Genomic DNA, 20,214 nt, shown 5'->3' on the forward strand with positions numbered 1-20,214 from the left:
AGGAAAGTCCATTGAAATAGGCTCTGTCTTTCTCCCCGGCACTTGTGTGTATATGTGTGTGTGTGGTGTGTTTCCCAGTATCTGACCACTCATAAGTCATGGAAAGGACTGTTTGTGCATCTGATCAAAGTTCAACAAGTTCACCGTTAACGACAAAGTTTTGCATCTGTCATCTGACCCGAGGGATTTCTTCGCTCAAAAACCACCCAGGATTATTATTTTTTGAAAAATCACCTTTAGTGTCACTTAAAGCTTAAATCTCAACCTGCTCTAATATATGGAAGCAGGATATATCCACCCGTAATTCTGCCTAATGCTTTAGTTCTGCTGCATTGAGAAGAGATTCATTTTTCCACAGTCTGGAAATATTCATGGCTGAATTTAGTAGAGCCGAGATGTTGAGTGATGCCAACTTTCCCCTGTTTAAAATTCCCAAGCAATGGAGTTATACCATCCCTGTCTTTCCCATTTTACTCGTGAGTGGGCGAACTTTATTTCACTGTGGAGGGGGGAGGAGGTGTGGACATGAGCACAGGCCTGTGCAGAGCAGCCAAATATCGAGCAGGACTGTGATTGTGTGGGCTTCTTCCTGCGAGGATGTTTAGAGTAAACGTTGTATGAATGAATGAGAGAAGAAATCTTCCTCTGGTGTTAAAGTTTTTTATACTTGTGCTACTACGGTGCTATGTTTTAACACATCACAGGTAAACATTGTAGAGACACACAGCTGCATGGCTCTGCATTAACTGTGCTTTGCGTCAAGATGCCTCCTGTCATTTCCATCTGTTAGTAACCAAAAGCAAAATGCCTAAAAGCAGCTGTGTGGTGAGATGCACTACCAGAAGGGTACAAAAAAACAGAACTTATTTTTCTACATACTTTTTGCACACTTATTTGCACTTTTTTTTCTTTTTTTATTGCTCTTTTTAATCTTTTTGGCTTTTTTGTGTTTGTTCTCTGTACACACTGTACATATCTTCATTATTTATTTAGTATTTATTTTATTCTTCCATTTTATTCTATGCTAAGTACTTCTCTTTGTATTTAAATTTGCATTATATTGCCTTTTTAACAAATATTTTATTCAGCTGCTGCTCTCTTATGTTGCTGCTGGAACAAAACTATTTCCCTCAGTGGATTAATAAACAGGTGATAAGATGTGAAGCATCAAATGTGTGGGATCCTGACACTCAAAAATAAGTTACAGTAGCTAATTTTGAGTTTGAAGCTAACTGGGATATGCATGGCCTGGTTTTTAATTTTTGTAAGATTAGATGATGATGTCACCTGGTGATTCGATCAATTTCTAAAGATGATCAGGATAAAGAGAAGAAACACAGAGACAAACTGACAATATTGAATTTGTCACCTTACCTTTGCCCTCCAGTCGACATCGGGTGCTAAAATAATCCTTAGACATGCTAAAATGTAATGTTTTTGGTAGCTACTAGGGGTCGACACATTATCGGTCTGGCCAAATATTGGGTCCAATATTTGGCATTTTGCTGATTATCTGTATCAGCGTCTATTTTAATAATTGCCTTGATTTGCTTTTTAAAACCTCAGGGAGCTACTTTTATTTATTCATTTTTTATTAAAATTTTCTCATGACTTAATAAAAAAAGCTGCTGGGGACTTTCTGTATATGACGTTTCAGTTTTGATTAAATATTTGTTAAAGACATTTAAGCAAAGTTTTATGTTGGAATTTGTTATATTCCAAACTCAAAACACTCACAGAAAGATTTTCATTTTTATTGTAAATGCATATCAGTTCCAGACATAAGTTATCAGTCTCATTAACTACCAATGATCGTTATCGGTATTGACCGTTAAAAATCAAAATCGGTCAACCGCTAGTAGCTACAGGCACTTTGTTAAGTTGCATATCATAAGTTTTCATGCGTGATGTTGTGCTCTCTCTGTGTTTTAATGACACCTAGCTGTTTTATAAGCGGCTTTTTAAGCACCAAAAGTGGGTGTTTTTCATGACCTGTTTTTCCAAAACGGATAGTGCCAAAAAGAGGTTGTTTTCTAACTAAGACATTGTTGCGTTTCTTACTGCAACAGAAAGCAATTATTTTTTTAAAGACATAGCTGCTTTTCTATCAGGGATTGTGACCCCTAAACCAGATATTTTAAGCCAAAACATGATCTTTTCCAAACCATAACCAAGTCATTTTTGTGCCTCAACATAGCCACATGTGCACCACAGGGTTGTTGAAATGTAAACTTTTAATGGGTTTGCTACATAATAACATATAGATATTATTACAGAAACATACAGTGCTAACATATTTTCTGGCGATTGGGTTGGCTAAAATTCACTTAAAAGCTCCACAGAGCTGATTAAAGCCACAGCTGTTTGGTAATTATGTTAGTTTATCATCACCAGTGACCACTTTCATAATAATAATAATCATAATGATTACTGCAGCTTTAAAGCAACTAAATCAAGAGGATCTTGAGCTCCTGTTATTTCCTCTGGTGACCACAGCATAGATAATACATGTAATAAAGTAGACAGTAAATTTATGAGCAACCGGATCAAAACCGCCCTCGATAGACAAGTATCATGAAGCAGATGTGAACATCAACTTGCATGACTACTTGTGTGTGTGTGTGCGTGTGTGTGGATGTATTCGGAGCCAGCGGTTGGACTGCAAACACTGCAGAACAAACCTGCCTTTCAGTAGTCAGGGTGCGGTAAAAATCAAGAGGTGAGAGAGAGAGAGGGTTTGGTCCATTACTCCTTCATCTCTCTCTCTCTCGTCTTTCTTCCACCACACAAGGCCAGTATTTTTCCACCTTTTTTCTGAGTTGATATTTTTAGATACTGTGGCCAAACGTTGAGCCTGATGGGTGGTGGTGGTGTGTGTGTGTGTGTGAGTAGGGGGGTAAATCTGTGTGTGTGTCCAAATGAACACACTCTCCTGCCCCCATAGCTCACCCCAAGGGTCACCTCTGAGTGGGTTGGGTAGATAAATAAACACAGCAAAAACCAACATTTGGAAGAGCGGTCACACATCCGGCACGATATACACTGAAGCCCGTCTCTCCGACTCTCTTTAGGATGTGGTCAAAGACTCTGATAATGACTCCTATTTTCACCAATTATGTCTCATTTTCTGTGTTTTCCCCAACGAGTGATGTTGCACTGTCTGTGTGTATCACTGTATCTTTCTGGCTAGACTTCATAGAAAAATGGCAGAACTTATGACCCCACCTCATACCACACCACATAAACAGTCATCACAGCATTTCCACTAAGAGTACTTTTTGTCTTTTTATACAATGTGTCATCCCAGTGTGTGTGACAATACACTGCGGTCATCTTGTTCTTTGTCTTGACAGTGATGCCAATTTAGCAATTTTGTTGATAGATTTAGCAACTTTTCAGACTTCCCTGGCAACCCTTTATGTCCCATCAAGAACCTAGCTACAAATTTAGCTACTTATTAAATTTACTTGGAAACTTTAGCAACTTTTAGAAAGAGACTTAAATACTATAATGCACACCTTTATTCCAAAAACCTAAAACACATAAGTTTTAAGAATGTGCAGTTTTACTGATAAATAAGAAAATAAGACAAAAATACACCGTTTTTGCACTTTTAGCTGTAATTGTTCAATATTCATGTATCTCTAGGATTTGATACCTTTTTGTTATTATGTTAGATAGCTAACGCACAAGAAGCCACTAAATGGCCAACTACATTAATTAATTATTAAATTAATTAATCCATTCTGTTATATTTTTGGGTTAAATTATTTGGACATCCCCCTTGTGATTACAGGACTCAATTTTACAGACACCTCTCGTGTGGATCAAGAAAAGAAAAGCAACACAAACTAAAACTAAAACAAAATCCCAGTTGAGCTGCTACATGAGAAATTGCCAAATATCTAAAGACTATCCTGGTGAGGAGTCTTTGTCTTTTCTCCCAGGCTTTCCCCAGATAACTAGCTAATTTATGTATCAGAACTGAACAGCAATCTCCGTCTTTGTGCATCTTCCATATTTTCAAATTGATATCGATTTCTATCTTGCAAAACAAAGCATTGCACAGTTAACAAAAAAAGGACAGTGGAAAAAACAAAGTGAATCTCTCGACAGCACGTTGGACAGATCCATTATAGACATGTTTGCGTAGTTTTGTTAGGTAATTGTGTACGACTTAATTCGCCTTACCATATTACCATTTTCAGTTTTTAATAATCGTAAAAGTATGCAGTTTTTGTTCAGCCTGTATAGCGTTAGACCAATGTCCGTTGTCCTTGGCAAACACAGATTCTTTAAACAAACCGATATTGAGCTTTTCATTATTTTTAAAAAAGCCTCACTAAATTCAGCTTTGCAAAACACTGTGCACATATTTTTATACTAAGAACCAGTAATTTCAACCACAACTGTTCATGTGTGGTTTTACTATCCAACAAGAAAAAAACCCCGAATAAAACAAACCTACGATGTATTTTGTTTAAAAATAAAGAAATAAATCATAAAAAATAAATTTAAACTAACAAATTTTGAATCATATTTTTAGTTGGGATTGCAAGTCAAGTAAATTAGTTGAGGAACGTCATTGCGTATTCGTAATGACGTCATCGCATAGTGATTTCACAACTTCATTTTGCAATTTTTAGCAACAAATTGGCATGCCTGTAGCCACTTCCTTTGAAAATTAGTTTAAAAATCTGCGTCTCATTGTCTGTTTACACTCTTTAAACTTGTGATACTCTTCTGGCTCTTCAAGATCATCAACCAGCCCAAACCCCATACCTTCCTGACCAGGCTGCACCAAAGACTGATACAACATGACGCCAGTGATTATCTTTCCATTTTGAAACACTAATGTTTCTCGTTATCTCATAATGCCCTGATTCGATTTGAAATCATTTATTGGGTCTTTGCTGTTTCTCTTGAAGCAGGGCCTGACAATTTGTGTTTTACTACAGCGATCATACGTGCAGTTTGAGCCCAGCACCTATCATTAAAATGGTTTCGTAATGATGCAGCCGAGTATACCGCTAATGCGCTGGGAATATGAGAAGAGTTTTTTCTGTTGATGTGGTCTGCTTTTAGCCAAGCCAATCTGGTGCAAGGAGAGAAACAGGAGTGAAGGGGTGTTAACATTTGGGAATAAATGTTGAGAGCTGCAGCGAAGAGGGCAGCGTGGAACAAAGGTTAGAGAGGACAAGATGAAAGGAGGACGAGGAGGCGAATGCAGACATCTGGGAGAGTTTTTGTTTGTGCCTCCTTCAAGCTGTCACTGTGTCACTGCCAAGACGAAAAGCCTGCGTGCGTGCGTGTGGTTGCATCTACGGCTGGTTTTGTGCACACAGACATGTGAGCGGCGTATCAGGTCATCGGTCCCAAACCTTCGGGGGATTTTCACATCTTGACTTTTAAGCAAATATTTGGAGGAGATCAAGAAGAGAGGGAAAAGAAGGAAAGAAAGAGAGGGACAGAGAAGGCCTTGAACCTCGAGCTCTGCTGTTGCTGGCATCTTCTCAAAGGTTTTTCTGTGAGACAAGGGGCCAGGCGAACGGGGTCACTTTAACTTCCGTCTCCAGCTCCACTGAAAGCCCCACACTATCACATATGCAGAAATCAAGTTTCTCCAAAGGCTCTTTCATCCATAAATGAGGCTAACTAGTGGTCATATCCTGTCAGTTGGAGTTATCAATGTTAGGCCAAAACACCACCCTGTAGATAACGCAGGATGGAAAAGCGCCCTTTCATTTTAGCTCCTGGAAACACCCAGAAATCAGTATATCCATTCAGAGCCTCGTAAAAGTTAATAGATACCATGTTGGCTGTGTCACGCTCAGTTAGCCACTAGCCAGCTGAGTCTTAACGAGATGATTTTCTAACTTAACTTTTATCACCTTTTGCCGATGAAGGGGGACAGAGGAAAAGAGAGAGAGGGGAGAGACCACACAGGAGGACAGAGGAGACATGAGGGGGCGGACGGGCATGCAGGAAACAGAGGGCATATTGCTTTTATTGACCGCACAGTGGGGGCGTGATGGGCTGAAACCTGCCAGCTCCACCACACACACGCACACACACACACACACACAAACACAGAAACCAACTCCTGTGCATGTGCTCGATACCAGCACTGTTTGGACTGGCAGAGACACTGAATGGATCCAGCTTATTATTTCAATAAAGCAACCACAATTTGAGTGTGTAGTCGTTTGAATGTGCGTGTGTGTGTGTGTGTGTGTGTGTGTGTGTGTGTGTGTGTGTGTGTGTAGTTCTCTCACATCACCACACCCCTCCTCTTCATCCAGAACTATCCATCACATTTTTCAGGTTTCTTGACAGAAGCAGGGGATTTAGTAGTCCTGTCTTAGAAATGTCTGCGAGCGTCTGGTGAATGTTTGAGCACGGTTTCGGGTTTTCAACACCGACTAGCGCTGTGGTTGGTCTGAGAGGAGTGAGGGGAGCTGCGTGTTTCAGAGTGTGATAATCCAGGTCGCCTTAAATACCAGCGGTGGAGAGAATATCCTGCTTAAATAGAGGCATTGTTAGAGACTTGAGTAAATTGAATTAAGAGTACTTTACTCACGTAAATGTAAAAAAAAGGAGCAATGATGAGATAAAATTAAATTATTGGATAAGTAATGGAGCACTGTGGGATCTAAACAGTAAATATTTATATATTTAAAGTATAACTCTCACCTTTGTGTTGCTTGTCGTTCTTGTCGGCAGCTTCTCGTTGTGGTGCGCTGAGTTTTAATTGGCTCATTACTGCACATTCATTCTTTCTATTGGACAGCAGGGGGCAACTCCAATTTTTGCAAAGTCAGAAGTATTTTTAGGATATGTTTTCATACACAATAAATATAGATAATATGCTTCTAATGCTAGAACTGGGAGACAAAATTGGACATTACAAATTTACAAATTCTCTCTTTTATGTGACAATATTGTAAGAATGACTATTGGTACTGCAAAGATAAGGAAAAAACACAATTTATTCTATATTATGACATAACAATATACAATATTTACGACGATATAGTCTCATATCTCAATACGATATAATGTCTTTATATTTCCCAGCCCTGGACTCAGTTTCTCACTTGATTTTTTTACCTCAGTAAACATTTTCTTAGCAAGTTTACAGTCTCAATAACTTTTCAATTTTTGCTGTTAATTTTGTATTGAAGAGTCAGATCTATCCTCTCGTCCAAATACACTCACTTCTGGCTTGGAGAAACCATATTTCACAAGCAACAAGTGACGTCACCGTGGCTACGTTTACTTCTTTTGTACAGTCTGCTCTATGTTGCTAACATGTAAACGGCACTTAGCTGTTGTTGGCCATTTTGGAGCCGATTACTTCATTTACTGTTGGGTGGCTTCATTTATTTAATGATGCATCATGTTTAATATGCCCACTGAATTTTTTAAAAATATGAATATAAAAAATTACTAAAACTGTAAAGTTTACAACAACTTCTACAAAGTGTTATCAAGTGTAGCAGAGAAAAAATATTCCCATCTGAAATGTAGCGCAGTATAAATACATAAATGTACATACTAGTTACCATGCACTACTTCCAAACTATTTATCTAAAATTCAGTGATTCAAACAAAACTGGTAGCCTCTCCTCTCCGTTTCTTCACGAACACTCATTCTCACAGGTTTTTTGCAAAGACAAAGAGAGAAATATAATGAAATATCATATGTCCTGAATGTTTTATGGCCTTGCCTTTTCAAAACTACTCAATCAAAGATGGCCTTTCAGTGAGCTAAATAACAATTACTTCTATTACTATTTCAGGTTGTACTCAAAAATGACATGTTTACATACTCATCTGTTTATTTATTTATTCTAATCTTTTAATACAACATGTTTTTGTGTTTCAGGTGTGTGTCGGTATCCTCTGGGCATGTCAGGAGGGCAGATACAGGACGAGGACATCTCTGCCTCCAGCCAGTGGTCCGAATCCACCGCTGCTAGATATGGCAGGTAGGTCTCTCACACATGCATAGACACACATACACACACGCGTGCTTCATATGTTTACCCTGATAATGAGTGTGTGTGTGTGTGTGGGCAGCTTATCCTTCAAGGTGCCTGTTTATTTGCAGTAAGCCACAAACTAGGGTATCAGTTCAACGTACAGCCACATGATTAAGGAGGCATTTGTGTAAATGTGTGCAGAATTTGGGTGGCCTTCAGTAAGTATCACGATAATGATGTAATGCACTTTCCCCATCCATCCGAGGCTATGTTTTCAGTCTCCCCCTCGCTGCTGCCAGCCCCTCGCCCAAAATTAACACTTTAAGATGAATTTACGACGCAGGCTTCCATTGAGATGTTTTTATAACAGGCTGTAAGAAGTGAAATCCTCCACCGCACTCACTTTAACTTTCCTCTCACCTTTTCCTCTCCATCCTGTCCTAATTTTTCTTCTCCCTTGCTCTTTTCCTGTCTAAATTCAAATATGAGCATCCACCCGCCTTTCACCTTCACCCTCCTTTTCTCTATCTGTGTGTCTCTTCCAGGTTGGACTTTGAGGAGGGCGATGGCGCTTGGTGTCCAGAGATAACAGTAGAGCCAGACAGCCTGAAGGAGTTCCTTCAGATTGACCTGCGCTCACTCCACTTTATCACACTTGTGGGCACCCAGGGTCGCCACGCGGGAGGCATCGGTAATGAGTTTGCCCAGATGTACAAGATTAAATACAGCCGTGATGGAAGTCGTTGGATCTCGTGGAGAAACAGGCAGGGCAAGCAGGTATGCCAAATTATCATTCAATACTTTACAGTGTCTGAGGTGAAACCCTGGTTTACCTAGCTCGGTGCCCTTTTATGATCAATTTGACCTTCTGATAAAGAAACCCAGTGTACTGACACACATCATGTCTTTTAGGTTCATTTTTTTATGGTCTATAATTGTTTTTGCCTGGTATCACTGTGTTTATAGTCGTAATAGAGATAGTATTTGACTGATTCATTAGAACATTATCTGCAAATGGTACAAGGTTTGTCTCTGGGAGTGCCCTGGACTGGGTTTCCTCCCATTGGATGTCTAAAGACTTCTTACAGTTAAACACAGATACATTGAAAGTTCTGGTAATAGTTGCCCAGAGCATAAGGGCCCTTTCCTCAACTATATGCTCAAATTTAATAAATCTTTGCATTATTTTTGATCAGGCTACGCATATAGATGACCCTGTTAAATCATTGATCTATACTTGTTTTTTACAACTAAGAAATATTCCAGTCTGTTGTGTCATGACCTGAGCTTGAAACAATTATTAATGATTTTGTCTTCTCCCTCTGCACTGCTGTAATTCCCTTATTACTTGTCTTGGCAAGTCATCGCTGAATCATCTCTCAGTTGTGCAAAACACTGTTGTCGTGCTATTAACCAGATCTAGCAGGACAACACACATCATGCTCATTTTACCTTCTTCACATTGGCCTCCCATTAGGTTTAGCATTCATTTTAAGGTACTCGATCCCACATAAGGAGTCCTTCATGGTCGGGCACCTGAGTTCATCTGTGATCTTGTACTTTCCTCCTTTATCGTCAGTAGGTCTTCTGACTAATGCAGTCTGGCTGTCCCGTGCTCTAAACTGAAAACAAAAGGTCTCCAGCCTCCATAGAAACCTTTAAAAACAACTGAAGACCCTTTTTTTTTCAAAATAGCCTCCTTTAAGATGTCTAATGCTTGTTCCTTGGTGTGTTTGTTTTGTCATAATGGTCTTTTCTTTTACTTTTATTTTGACATTTTATAGTTGTATTGTTTTTGTTGATTGTATGTTCTTATGGTTTGTGAATTTTATTTATGTGAAAGCTGGTATCCAAAATAAATGTATTATATTGTTATTTTCATTACTTGCAGGTGATTGAAGGAAACAGGAACGCCTATGACATTGTGCTCAAGGACCTCGAGCCACCCATCATTGCTCGCTTCGTCCGCTTCATGCCCGTCACAGACCACTCCATGAATGTCTGCATGAGAGTGGAGCTCTACGGCTGTGAATGGCTGGGTAAGAGAGGTGGCTGAGGTGGAAGTGAAAGTGAAAAGAGAGGATATGTAAGGGCTATTGAGCGAGGAGGTGGGGAGATGACAGCTGAGCTGAGGCTCCAGTTCTTATCTTTGAGCCCATAAAGATAGAAATGATCAGCTGACTGTGTCACTTTTAAACAAGCAGGACTCTGTTGTCGACGCTGATGTACACTGCTGTAATCATATCACTGACTAAGTATTGAATAACCACTTAAACCAGATGTTTCTTAGTATGACCCCTAAATCTAAGCACTTTGTAACTTGCAGAAAATCACGGTTTTTGTGTGTGTTTATTTGGCACCTGTTAGTTGTCTTTTCCAGCTCTGGAGCGGTACTTGGACAACCTTTTACTTTTGTTTCGTTTCCTTTTATTCTTTCACTTTGACCTCAAAGTTCCCATGCTCAAAATCCCAGTTCTTAAATCGAAGTTTAAATCTGACAAACTTGTTAGGTTCTTTTGATCTTTGTGTCCTCGTGCTCATCTAAATCACAAATATATATGTGCCAGGTTAAATTTAAGTATACCTCCTTAAATTTAAAGCTGGTAAGTTGTTTTGTCAAAAGTTAGCATAGCATAAGTTCAATTATTTGAGCTTAATTGTTTAGGACAGTCTGTAAATATGATGCTGCATTCATGTAGTGTCAAAATAATCAAAAAAGTGAGTTCTCAGCTGGGAAAATGCACATGAACACCCCCTTAAGTCGGAATGACAACTTAAAAACTTAACTTTGATGTCATATACACAGAAACATGGTGGATAAAAGTAAACGGTTGGTTGATGTTAACAAACTTTAAAAAAAAAAAAATTTATGTATTGCATAGTCATTTTTTGCTCGTAGGTAATTTGTAATTTATTAAATTAGATGTAACCAAACCGTTTTTTATCAGCATAAACAAGCAAGTCAAGCAAGCAGTTGTTGACTTACAAGCAAGTCAACAAACAAGTCAGACGTGGCAATATTATAATAACTTTGTTCTTAGTTGTCACACAAATACCGGTCATCTGTGTGTGGTTTAAAAGCTCTGTGCAATAAAATAGAAAACATCTTTGTAGCCTCCACACTTTAATCTAATCTTAACATAACATACAGTAGATACAGATAATCAGTGCACAGTACAAATCTATTTACAACTTTGATTCACTTGCATTAGTCCATACAATCTCTGTCAGTCATCTTCATCAAAATAGAAGAAATGATTTCCAACATGGGAAACAGGACCAATCTGAGGAGCACATAAATGCAGCAACTTATTCAGGTGTCTAAAAAATGCATGAAACAGCACAATTTGAAATGTTTTTCTGGTGAAATTTTGAGATCCAAATCAAAGTAGAAGAAGAAAAAGCAGCTTTAAGCAGTTTTAAGGGTTCATAGTACCACTGGTGCATAGCCCGATAAAGGGTGCAGCTAAAAGTGCAGTTTCCCTTATGTTGTTTATTTCCTGTGCTTTCCCTTTTCTGTTTATAAGAATATCTAAGACAACTTGATTTTGAAGTGTTAAAAAAAGAAAGAAAAGCAGCAAGTTCACATCATTTGATACCTGAAACTTTGTCACCATAAACCTTTTTTTCCAACATACTGCATTTTCTCTATCAGCTTGCTCCAGCATTTCATTTAAATAATCTAATATCACACATGTACTTTTTTGTATACATAATGGCAATTTCAACCCATGTTTTGTGCAGCATTTTGATTATGTTTTGATTAACTCAGCTTATTGGGTAGCTGTTGTCATCTTAAACATCTCAACTACAATTGTGAAACAAACCTCTGGGGTTTGGAGAAATGTGTCTCAGCACAATATGAAGCTGGAACGATGGACTCATAGAAATTGTTGCAGGATTATTTACTCTAAAAAATGAATACCTGTCTGTGCCTTACAGATGGTCTGGTGTCGTACAACGCTCCAGCAGGAGAACAGATGAGCTTACCGTCTTACCCTGCTTATCTCAACGACTCTGTCTACGATGGAGCTGTCATCCACAGGTGTGTGTCTCTGTGTCTGTGTTTGTTTTATTATTCCCTCCTCCTTCCTTTTTCCACACACCGCTACAATGCTTGATCATGGCTCTTATCCTTCGTCAGTGCTTTTTCCCCCTCACCTTGTTGTTGCCCCGTCACCATGGTGAGAGCAAAGAGACAGGCGGTGGTGAGTGGGTCATGGTGGTTTACTTAGTTAGGCAATACCTCATAGGAATTACTGAGTCAACTTACAGAGTTTAGGACCCGGAATGAACCAATCAGTCTCTTGTTGACAATAGTGTTTGGATGGTGAATAATGTCCTCCATGACACAGAAAGGCTTCCTTCTCTCTGAGGGGGCGACAGTGCGGAGGGAAAAAGAAAATGGCCTTTATGACAAATCACAGCCAACGGCAGAAGTGAGGAATTGGTTTACAATGCTGCCACCTAGTGTCAAATAGTTGCTCTGTAAAACTCCTTTTAATATCCACAGTGATGAAAACACTTGAACGCATCATGGTTAGGAAATCTAAGAGGTGAAACAAGGACGCTCTTAGAGCCCTGCCAGTTTGCGCACAAGAATTGTAGAGGCACTAATGATGTTTTAAACATAACGACACGCATTATTTTAAAACATCTGGAAAATCCTACTGCTTATGTTGGACTTTTGTTTATGGATTTTAGCTCTGCATTTAAGACTGTACTCCAGGGATACTCAACTTGCTTTGCTTCGGGGCAACTTTTGAAAAACGAAAAGGAGGCCAGGGGCCAGTTACAGCGGCCCCAAATATATTTTTAGGATTTAGGGATGTTTCTAAAATTTTAGGACATTAGGGGCACTGTTCGGACCTCTGTCAGGGGTGAGGGTATAATAAGGTTTCTAGGATTTTAGAGCATTTCTATGATTTTAGGACCTTTTGAGGACATTTCTTGGATTCTGGATAAGTTTAGTATTACTGCTGTACTCCATCAGATCCTGTTTAGTAAGACAGAACACACTGAAGTGAACCCCTACATAAATAGATGATACTTTTTGTTTCTCACAGGTTTGCAGCAGCAGGTAAAAATTACCTCAACTCTGACATTAAAGTAAAAAAACACGGTGGCTCCCAATGAGCTTTCCACTTTTTTTCACACTGTAAAAAAAAGACCAGAGGAATGTCCTAAATCCTAGAAATGTCCCAAAATTTTAGAAACATGTATGGGGCTGCTGCAGTTGTGGGCCTCAAGCAAAACAAGTTTATTATCTCAATAAAGGCTTATCTTATCTTATCTTATCTTATCTTATCTTATCTTATCTTATCTTATCTTATCTTATCTTATCTTATCTTATCTTATCTTATCTTATCTTATCTTATCTTATCTTATCTTATCTTATCTTATCTTATCTTATCTTATCTTATCTTATCTTAATGGAGTGCGTACTTTGAAGAGGAAGGATGTTCCTCTGGGTTTGGTGCCTCTCTTTTACGCTTCTTTGTTTCTCAGTATGACAGAGGGTTTGGGCCAGCTGACAGATGGAGTGTGCGGCCTGGATGATTTCACACACAGTCATGTCTACAATGTGTGGCCCGGGTACGACTACGTGGGTTGGACAAATGAGAGCTTCCCCAGTGGATACGTTGAAATCATGTTTGAATTTGACCGCATTCGCAACTTCACCACCATGAAGGTGAGGCTCCCTACAACAAGCTCATTCTTTCTTTCGACGTCTCTCATCAGCATTAAAAGTCTCCCCATGTCCCTTAATGTGCGTCCAGGTCCACTGCAACAACATGTACTCACGGCACGTCAAGGCCTTTCGCCAGGTGGTGTGTTACTTCCGCTCTGAAGCGGACTGGGAGGCCATACCGCTCTCCTTCATCCCGGTGGAGGACGAGAAGAATCCCAGCGCCCGCTTCGTCACTGTCAACCTGGCCAATCACATGGCCAGTGCCATCAAGTGCCAGTTCTACTTTGCTGATGCCTGGATGTTGTTCAGCGAGATCACCTTCCAGTCAGGTAGAGACTGAAGTGTGTGTGGGAGTAATAAAATAAGATCTCTGGTAGTTTTTCTAGTTTTAGCCTTTAAGATTTATATACTTATGCAAATATTCGGAAACTAGGTGCAGAAAAACGACATTATTTTGTGCTAAAGTTGAGGTGCTGTTAAGTTCATTTATTTTTGACCTACATGCAACTATTACTTAAAGTCTTTTAAATTTCTGATCAGCTTGCCCTCTGGTTTTTCAGATACAGCCATGTACAACACAACACTGGCTCCACCCAAGACAGGACTGCCACCAAACACACAACCAGGTCAGTGATCATATCACATCAGTGAAGGACACAGACTGTCTGAGGAGCAACAAAAAATTTAAAAGGGCACCAGCGCGAAGAAAGGTTTCAAGTTTTGTCTACCATTGAGGCATCCAAGAGGGGACTTTTGCTTTTTTCCCCCCTGAATACAGATATAGATGCACCATGGGTGCATCGCAGTGTTAATTTTGTTGACAAAAACTATGAGGAGAATTATTCGTAAACAACCTTTTTTCTAAGACCAAAATGAAACAAAATGATCTCTAAATGATTTTTTTATACAACCTGTAACCTTGATTCTAATCTCTGTGACCTGTATTAACCTAATTGGATTAGTTAAAATAGAAAAAAACATCTTGACTAAAATGTCATGAAATTTTGTCAACTGAAACCTTTTGAGTTTTTTTTGACAAAAACTAGACCAAAACCAGAATAAATGACTAAAATGTGACTAAAACAAATAAGCAATCTAAAATTGCTGCCAAATTAACACTGGTGCATCGTCTCCCCTGCTGTCAGTGTATCGGCAGAGTAAGATAAGGTAAAGATAAAATCAGATAAGGCAGAACCATATTTGTCCCAAGGGAAATTGCTTCACAGCAGTTTGCAATACAAAGTTGGAAGAGTGCAGATACAAACAGTGCAAAGTACAAAAAGAAATAGTAATAGTAACAAAATAAGTAGTAGCAAAATATGAAAACTAGAGAACAGAAAGGTTCAAACAATGTGCAATCCAAGCTATGAAACAGTTCATTTCAGATTGTTATTGTCTCATTTAAGACAGCATAAAAACATAAACGCAAAAGGACACAATAAGAGAAGACAGTTTAAGACGTTAAAAGTGCTGGGACCATGCACACACAGCACAGGCTACAATAAAAGGTTCATAATTGTAAGAAAAAGAATAAGATAAAGTATTCAGCTGGGAACTATGAGGCTGTTTATCAGAATTGGAGCATTTATTGTACAGAGAACAAACCTAAATTCTTTAATTTCTTGAAGAGTATAAACTCTAAACTTTTTCTCTGACCTCAGTGTTTATGGGTATTTAGTTGTGTTGTTGATAGATTCACGTTCAAATTTTGACGTTTTAGTGCAAAGTATTGGAATCTCCCATAATGTGTCATAAATATGAGTAGTGACTGCCCTCTTATGGTTGAAACCAAGTATTGAATTTCAAGGGTAGCGACACTTCTGCCAAAACTCTGAGGTTAAGTTACTCTAAAGAACGGACTGTCACATTTAGGTCCGCATGAAGTCCACGAATCAGAAAGAAGGTCAGGACTGATTCTGTGATGAATTAGTAAAATAACACCATCAAGATCCTGTCAACATTAAACACATAAGACCTACATAGAAAAAAGTTTTTTACTCTTCTTTCCCCTTTACAATGATCTGAGAATGTGGAGGAGATGGTCGGCTTCCTTTATAAAATCTGGTCTGTGTGCTCAAACTGTCGTGTTTGTGGTGCAGGAGTCTGAACAATGCCGCGTTTCTTCTCCAAATCAACAAAATAGAAAGCAATCAAGAGAAAGTAAAACGAAAAGGCAAAGAGGGAGAAAGTCTTTATTTATCTATTATTCACATTTTCCTGATAGTTGCCGTGATAGAAGTTTCTCAGAGTTTCTCTTAACTTGTCACATCTTGAAAAGTGCAGGTAGAACTAATAACATATAGTTAATTGGCTCTCTTCCATTTAGGTGTGTCAGGTTTTGTGGTTTGGCACAAATGAAGCCATCGTTAACTTTATGAGTTACGCCAGTCGAGACAAAGGTTATTCTGCTTTTACAGCACATTTCACAGAAATCCTTTATAGATGTGAAAATCCAAATTATCACTGAATTCACTTATTTGTTTTGGCAAATATTTAAATACATAGACTGATTGAACTGAGAACGTTGCAGGCTTCATCTTCAAAAGGTGTCTCTTTATGTTCCTTCCCAAGAAGGTTTAAAAGGGGAGAAGTCACGGCGTCATATCATTAGGGTAAAACACGTGCACAGTAAAACCTGGTGTGCACTTTCCAAAAGTTTCATTAGCTGGTGCACTATCATAGAACATGGGGATGATTGCTTCATTTCACCGAGGCAGTCGGCCTTTGGTCGAAATAAATTTGGAAAGAAGTGTGAGAATTATAATTCTGCAATTATTGAAAAAAACCTTAATAAAGGACCAAAAACAGATTATGTCAATATGAAAACATTGTGCCACCATCCATTATAGCATAACCCAAAAGTTCTGTCAGACCCAGGGCACCCAAGGAGGCTAAAAATACACCATCCCTTCATTTTTTGGTGCCGTCTGCTGGAACCCTCCAACATTGCAGGTCCAGTTACATGTGTCACACCCCCTCGCTCCCATGGACTCAAAGAGCGCGTCCCAGCCTTGATTTGATTGCCTTGTTCTCTTAACAGAGGATGACCCCACCCACAAAGTTGATGACAGCAACACCCGAATTCTGATCGGCTGTTTAGTGGCCATCATCTTCATCCTCGTGGTCATCATTGTCATCATCCTGTGGAGGCAGGTGTGGCAGAAGATGCTGGAGAAGGTGAGCTCATCACCGCCATGAATACATTTTGTGCATTCCTTCTTTCGGGAGGTGGTCAGATCTGTTCCTTCACCCCCCAACGTCCTTTATTCTAGGCCTCTCGCCGGATGCTGGACGATGAACTAACTGCTAGTTTGTCAATACAGAGTGAGACGTTCGCCTACAACCACAACCAGTCGAGCACAATCAGCGAGCAGGAGTCTAACTCCACCTATGAGCGTATCTTCCCTCTCGGCCCAGACTACCAGGAGCCGTCACGCATCATATGCAAGCTGCCGGAGTTTGCTCAGACTTCAGAGGAGTCTGGTAGGTGGACACGCACGTCTCCTGACATATACACATCTATGGTCAATCTCTTATCTCATCGAGGTTCTGAGTTAAAGTTTCCCGTCTTGTTTTCCAGCCTCTTCCAGCACAGCAGCGTCCAAATCCACCACATCTACCGCAGTGCAAGATGGCGCCCCTCACTACGCAGAGGCCGACATTGTTAACCTGCAAGGCGTGACCGGAGGCAACACGTACGCCATCCCTGCACTAACCATGGACCTGCTGTCAGGGAAGGATGTTGCAGTGGAGGAATTTCCTCGAAAGCTGCTCACATTTAAAGAGAAGCTGGGAGAGGGACAGTTTGGAGAGGTGTGTGCTCTCTCACATTCGTTTACAGATTTTATTACACTTTCAGATGATCTTCAAGGTCCAGTGTCCAGGATTTACGGGGATATATTGGTAGAAATTAGATATAATATAACAACAATGCTTTATTTTGTGTATAACCCAGGCTTCCCACCGTCATGAAAAACCTGGAAAAGTCATAGATTTTTATAATCACATTTTCCAGGCCTGGAAAGGTCATGGAAAAATAAAAATATTGGAAGTTTTGGAGAAGTAATGGAATTTTGTAGTTTTTTTTGTGAAATTGTTACAGTAATATTCCATAGAAAACCTTTCACGTGATGTAACATAATGGCAAATTAATTTTCTGATGCTGTCGATGTATTGCAGCTCTAGTATGCGTTGATGTGTGGCAACGTTTTTGTTTACCCTCGTGTAAGTTTCGACATTTTCTCCAGCATACCATCTCTCCCTTCATGTATGCAGGCTAGTTGAAATTTTGTGAGTTTTAATCACGTATGTTTGAAAAATGTTAGGCAAATGGTGAAAAAAAATAAAAAGTATTATGGATAAGTTTTGAAATGTTGTTGACTGAAATGGCACCGCCATTCTTCAACAGTAGCACAAACAGACAAACCAGACTCTGTCTTTAGACAGGGCCATTAACATTTTCGCATTGGCCGCTGTAGCTAGCAGCCAGTCCGTGACAAGCTGAACTGCGTTGGCTAAACACTGATTTGTAACGTGAAACTGCTTTATTCTGGGTTTTTACTGGCTTTATTTTCTTTGGTTCATTTGTTTTGGAGAGGAAGAGTCCTCTGCGGATAATTTGGCTCCCAGTTAAAACCTCCTGAACAATCAACAGTGAAGAAATTCTAACTGGGAGTTTACACTTGATGAAGTTTCTGCTGGTTGCAGTCTGCAGTCTTCACCACTAGATGCCGCTAAATCCTACATGCTGGACCTTTAAAGCACAAGCTAAAAAATGTTTTAAATGTTCCTCCTCTTCCTCATAGGTGCACCTGTGTGAGGCAGAGGGAATGCAGGAGTTCATGAATAAAGAGTTTTTATTCGACATCCCCGAGGACGTGCCAGTTTTAGTGGCCGTGAAGATGCTCCGTTCAGATGCCAACAAAAATGCAAGGTATCGACTCGAGACGCCTGAGTGATCTCCACCAAATACCTCATTTTTACCCTGATAATAAATCCTGAAATGAAAATGTCAAGTTTATGTAATTCTGATTTCTCTCTGTGTGAAGTAAGTCACCCACTTTTTCTGTTTTGGCAGAAATGACTTCCTGAAAGAGATAAAGATCATGTCACGTTTGAAGGATCCCAACATCATTCGCCTGCTCGCTGTGTGCATCTACAGCGACCCGCTCTGTATGATCACAGAGTACATGGAGAACGGAGATCTCAACCAGTTTCTGTCCCGCCACGAACCCGAGGGACAACTCGCTCTGCTCGGCAACGCACCTACTGTCAGGTGAGTGGTGGTGAACAAAGTTTTCTTTCTTTCTGTGTGTTTTTCTGTTTTTCCTTTCCTTACACGTGCATTTTTCTCCCCAGCTTCAATAATCTGTGTTATATGGCGGCTCAGATAGCGTCGGGGATGAAGTACCTCTCCTCTCTAAACTTTGTTCATCGAGACTTGGCCACGCGGAACTGCCTGGTGGGAAAAAACTACACGATAAAGATAGCAGACTTTGGCATGAGCAGAAACCTGTACAGCGGTGACTACTACCGCATCCAAGGCAGAGCGGTACTGCCGATCCGCTGGATGTCATGGGAGAGCATCCTGCTGGTAAGAATCAATACTTAAAGGTATACTCTGTAGGATTTTCCTAAAAAAAGCAAACCATGTATAGACTCAAACCAAAGTGACTTCTCTTAATTATCATTTATAAGTCCATAGAAATGTGTGGCAGTGTATTTATCTTTTTGGAGCAAACGTTCACTTGGATTCAAGGATGAGCCTGTTAGAATTTGTGCCAAAGGTCACTGTGATTTTGCATCTGTGTCATTCTTGTGAATAGGATTTCTGCAGTCATGAAGTCTGGCCTGGGGGCCAATTGTGGCCCTCAGACTGATTTTAAATGGCCCTCAGCTTGTCTCTCAAAATATACTATACTATTACTACTATGTTTAACAAAATATTGATTCATCAAGCAAGATCACTTTGCAAATTTTTCATTCATTTCATGATGGCAGGACAGTCATACAGTTTGTAGACATGCACTAAAAAGGAACTAAATTAAATATTAAAGAGAAACAGTTGCTTTTGTGTCATTTGTGTGTTATTTTTTTTAAATAATCTATTAGTGGCAAGAGGCATTCTTTCATTTTTGCATGATCTTATCTGGCTCCCACTCAAAAGAGTTTGAACACCCCTGCCCTGCGGAAATTTCTTCGAATTTGGCACAAATGTCTACTTTGATTTACGGATGGCTTAAGGAAGTGATTAAATTTAGTGGAACAAAGGTCACTGTGACCCCACATCCCTCCCAGTCTTGTGAAGGGAACATCTCACGGACAATTTGTTGGAATTTTATTCAAATCTGGCATTTTGGTGTCAAATGTCCAGGTCATTGTGACCTCACACAATGTTTTTGGGCATAACTCAAGAATTATTCAGCAAATTATTAACAATTATTATTAACAAACACATATATATACTATGTATAGTATACCTTAATGAAAATATTTGATTTTTATTATAGATAAAAACGTCCTTTATTTCATGTTTTC

General features: G+C 39.5%; 1 protein-coding gene across 2 annotated transcripts in view; it reads left to right on the plus strand.

Moving 5' to 3' along the window:
• Nucleotides 1-20,214, plus strand: part of ddr2a (discoidin domain receptor tyrosine kinase 2a) — a 49,731-nt gene that overhangs the window by 26,216 nt on the left and 3,301 nt on the right. The window contains exons 4-16 of one of the 2 annotated variants that reach the window (XM_042482525.2): nucleotides 7,889-7,991; nucleotides 8,531-8,762; nucleotides 9,877-10,024; nucleotides 11,928-12,030; nucleotides 13,494-13,677; nucleotides 13,766-14,006; nucleotides 14,238-14,303; nucleotides 16,718-16,854; nucleotides 16,950-17,160; nucleotides 17,258-17,490; nucleotides 18,483-18,610; nucleotides 18,755-18,952; nucleotides 19,036-19,270. In XM_042482525.2, coding sequence (XP_042338459.2) covers nucleotides 7,889-7,991; nucleotides 8,531-8,762; nucleotides 9,877-10,024; nucleotides 11,928-12,030; nucleotides 13,494-13,677; nucleotides 13,766-14,006; nucleotides 14,238-14,303; nucleotides 16,718-16,854; nucleotides 16,950-17,160; nucleotides 17,258-17,490; nucleotides 18,483-18,610; nucleotides 18,755-18,952; nucleotides 19,036-19,270 — 2,219 coding nt within the window. The remainder of the gene's footprint in view (nucleotides 1-7,888; nucleotides 7,992-8,530; nucleotides 8,763-9,876; nucleotides 10,025-11,927; nucleotides 12,031-13,493; nucleotides 13,678-13,765; nucleotides 14,007-14,237; nucleotides 14,304-16,717; nucleotides 16,855-16,949; nucleotides 17,161-17,257; nucleotides 17,491-18,482; nucleotides 18,611-18,754; nucleotides 18,953-19,035; nucleotides 19,271-20,214) is intronic. The other variant, XM_042482532.2, reaches the window with a different exon arrangement.

The sequence above is a fragment of the Plectropomus leopardus genome, chromosome 5 (genome assembly GCF_026936395.1).
Source record: "Plectropomus leopardus strain MGB_pleo_1.0 chromosome 5, ASM2693639v1, whole genome shotgun sequence".
NCBI lineage: Eukaryota > Metazoa > Chordata > Actinopteri > Perciformes > Serranidae > Plectropomus > Plectropomus leopardus.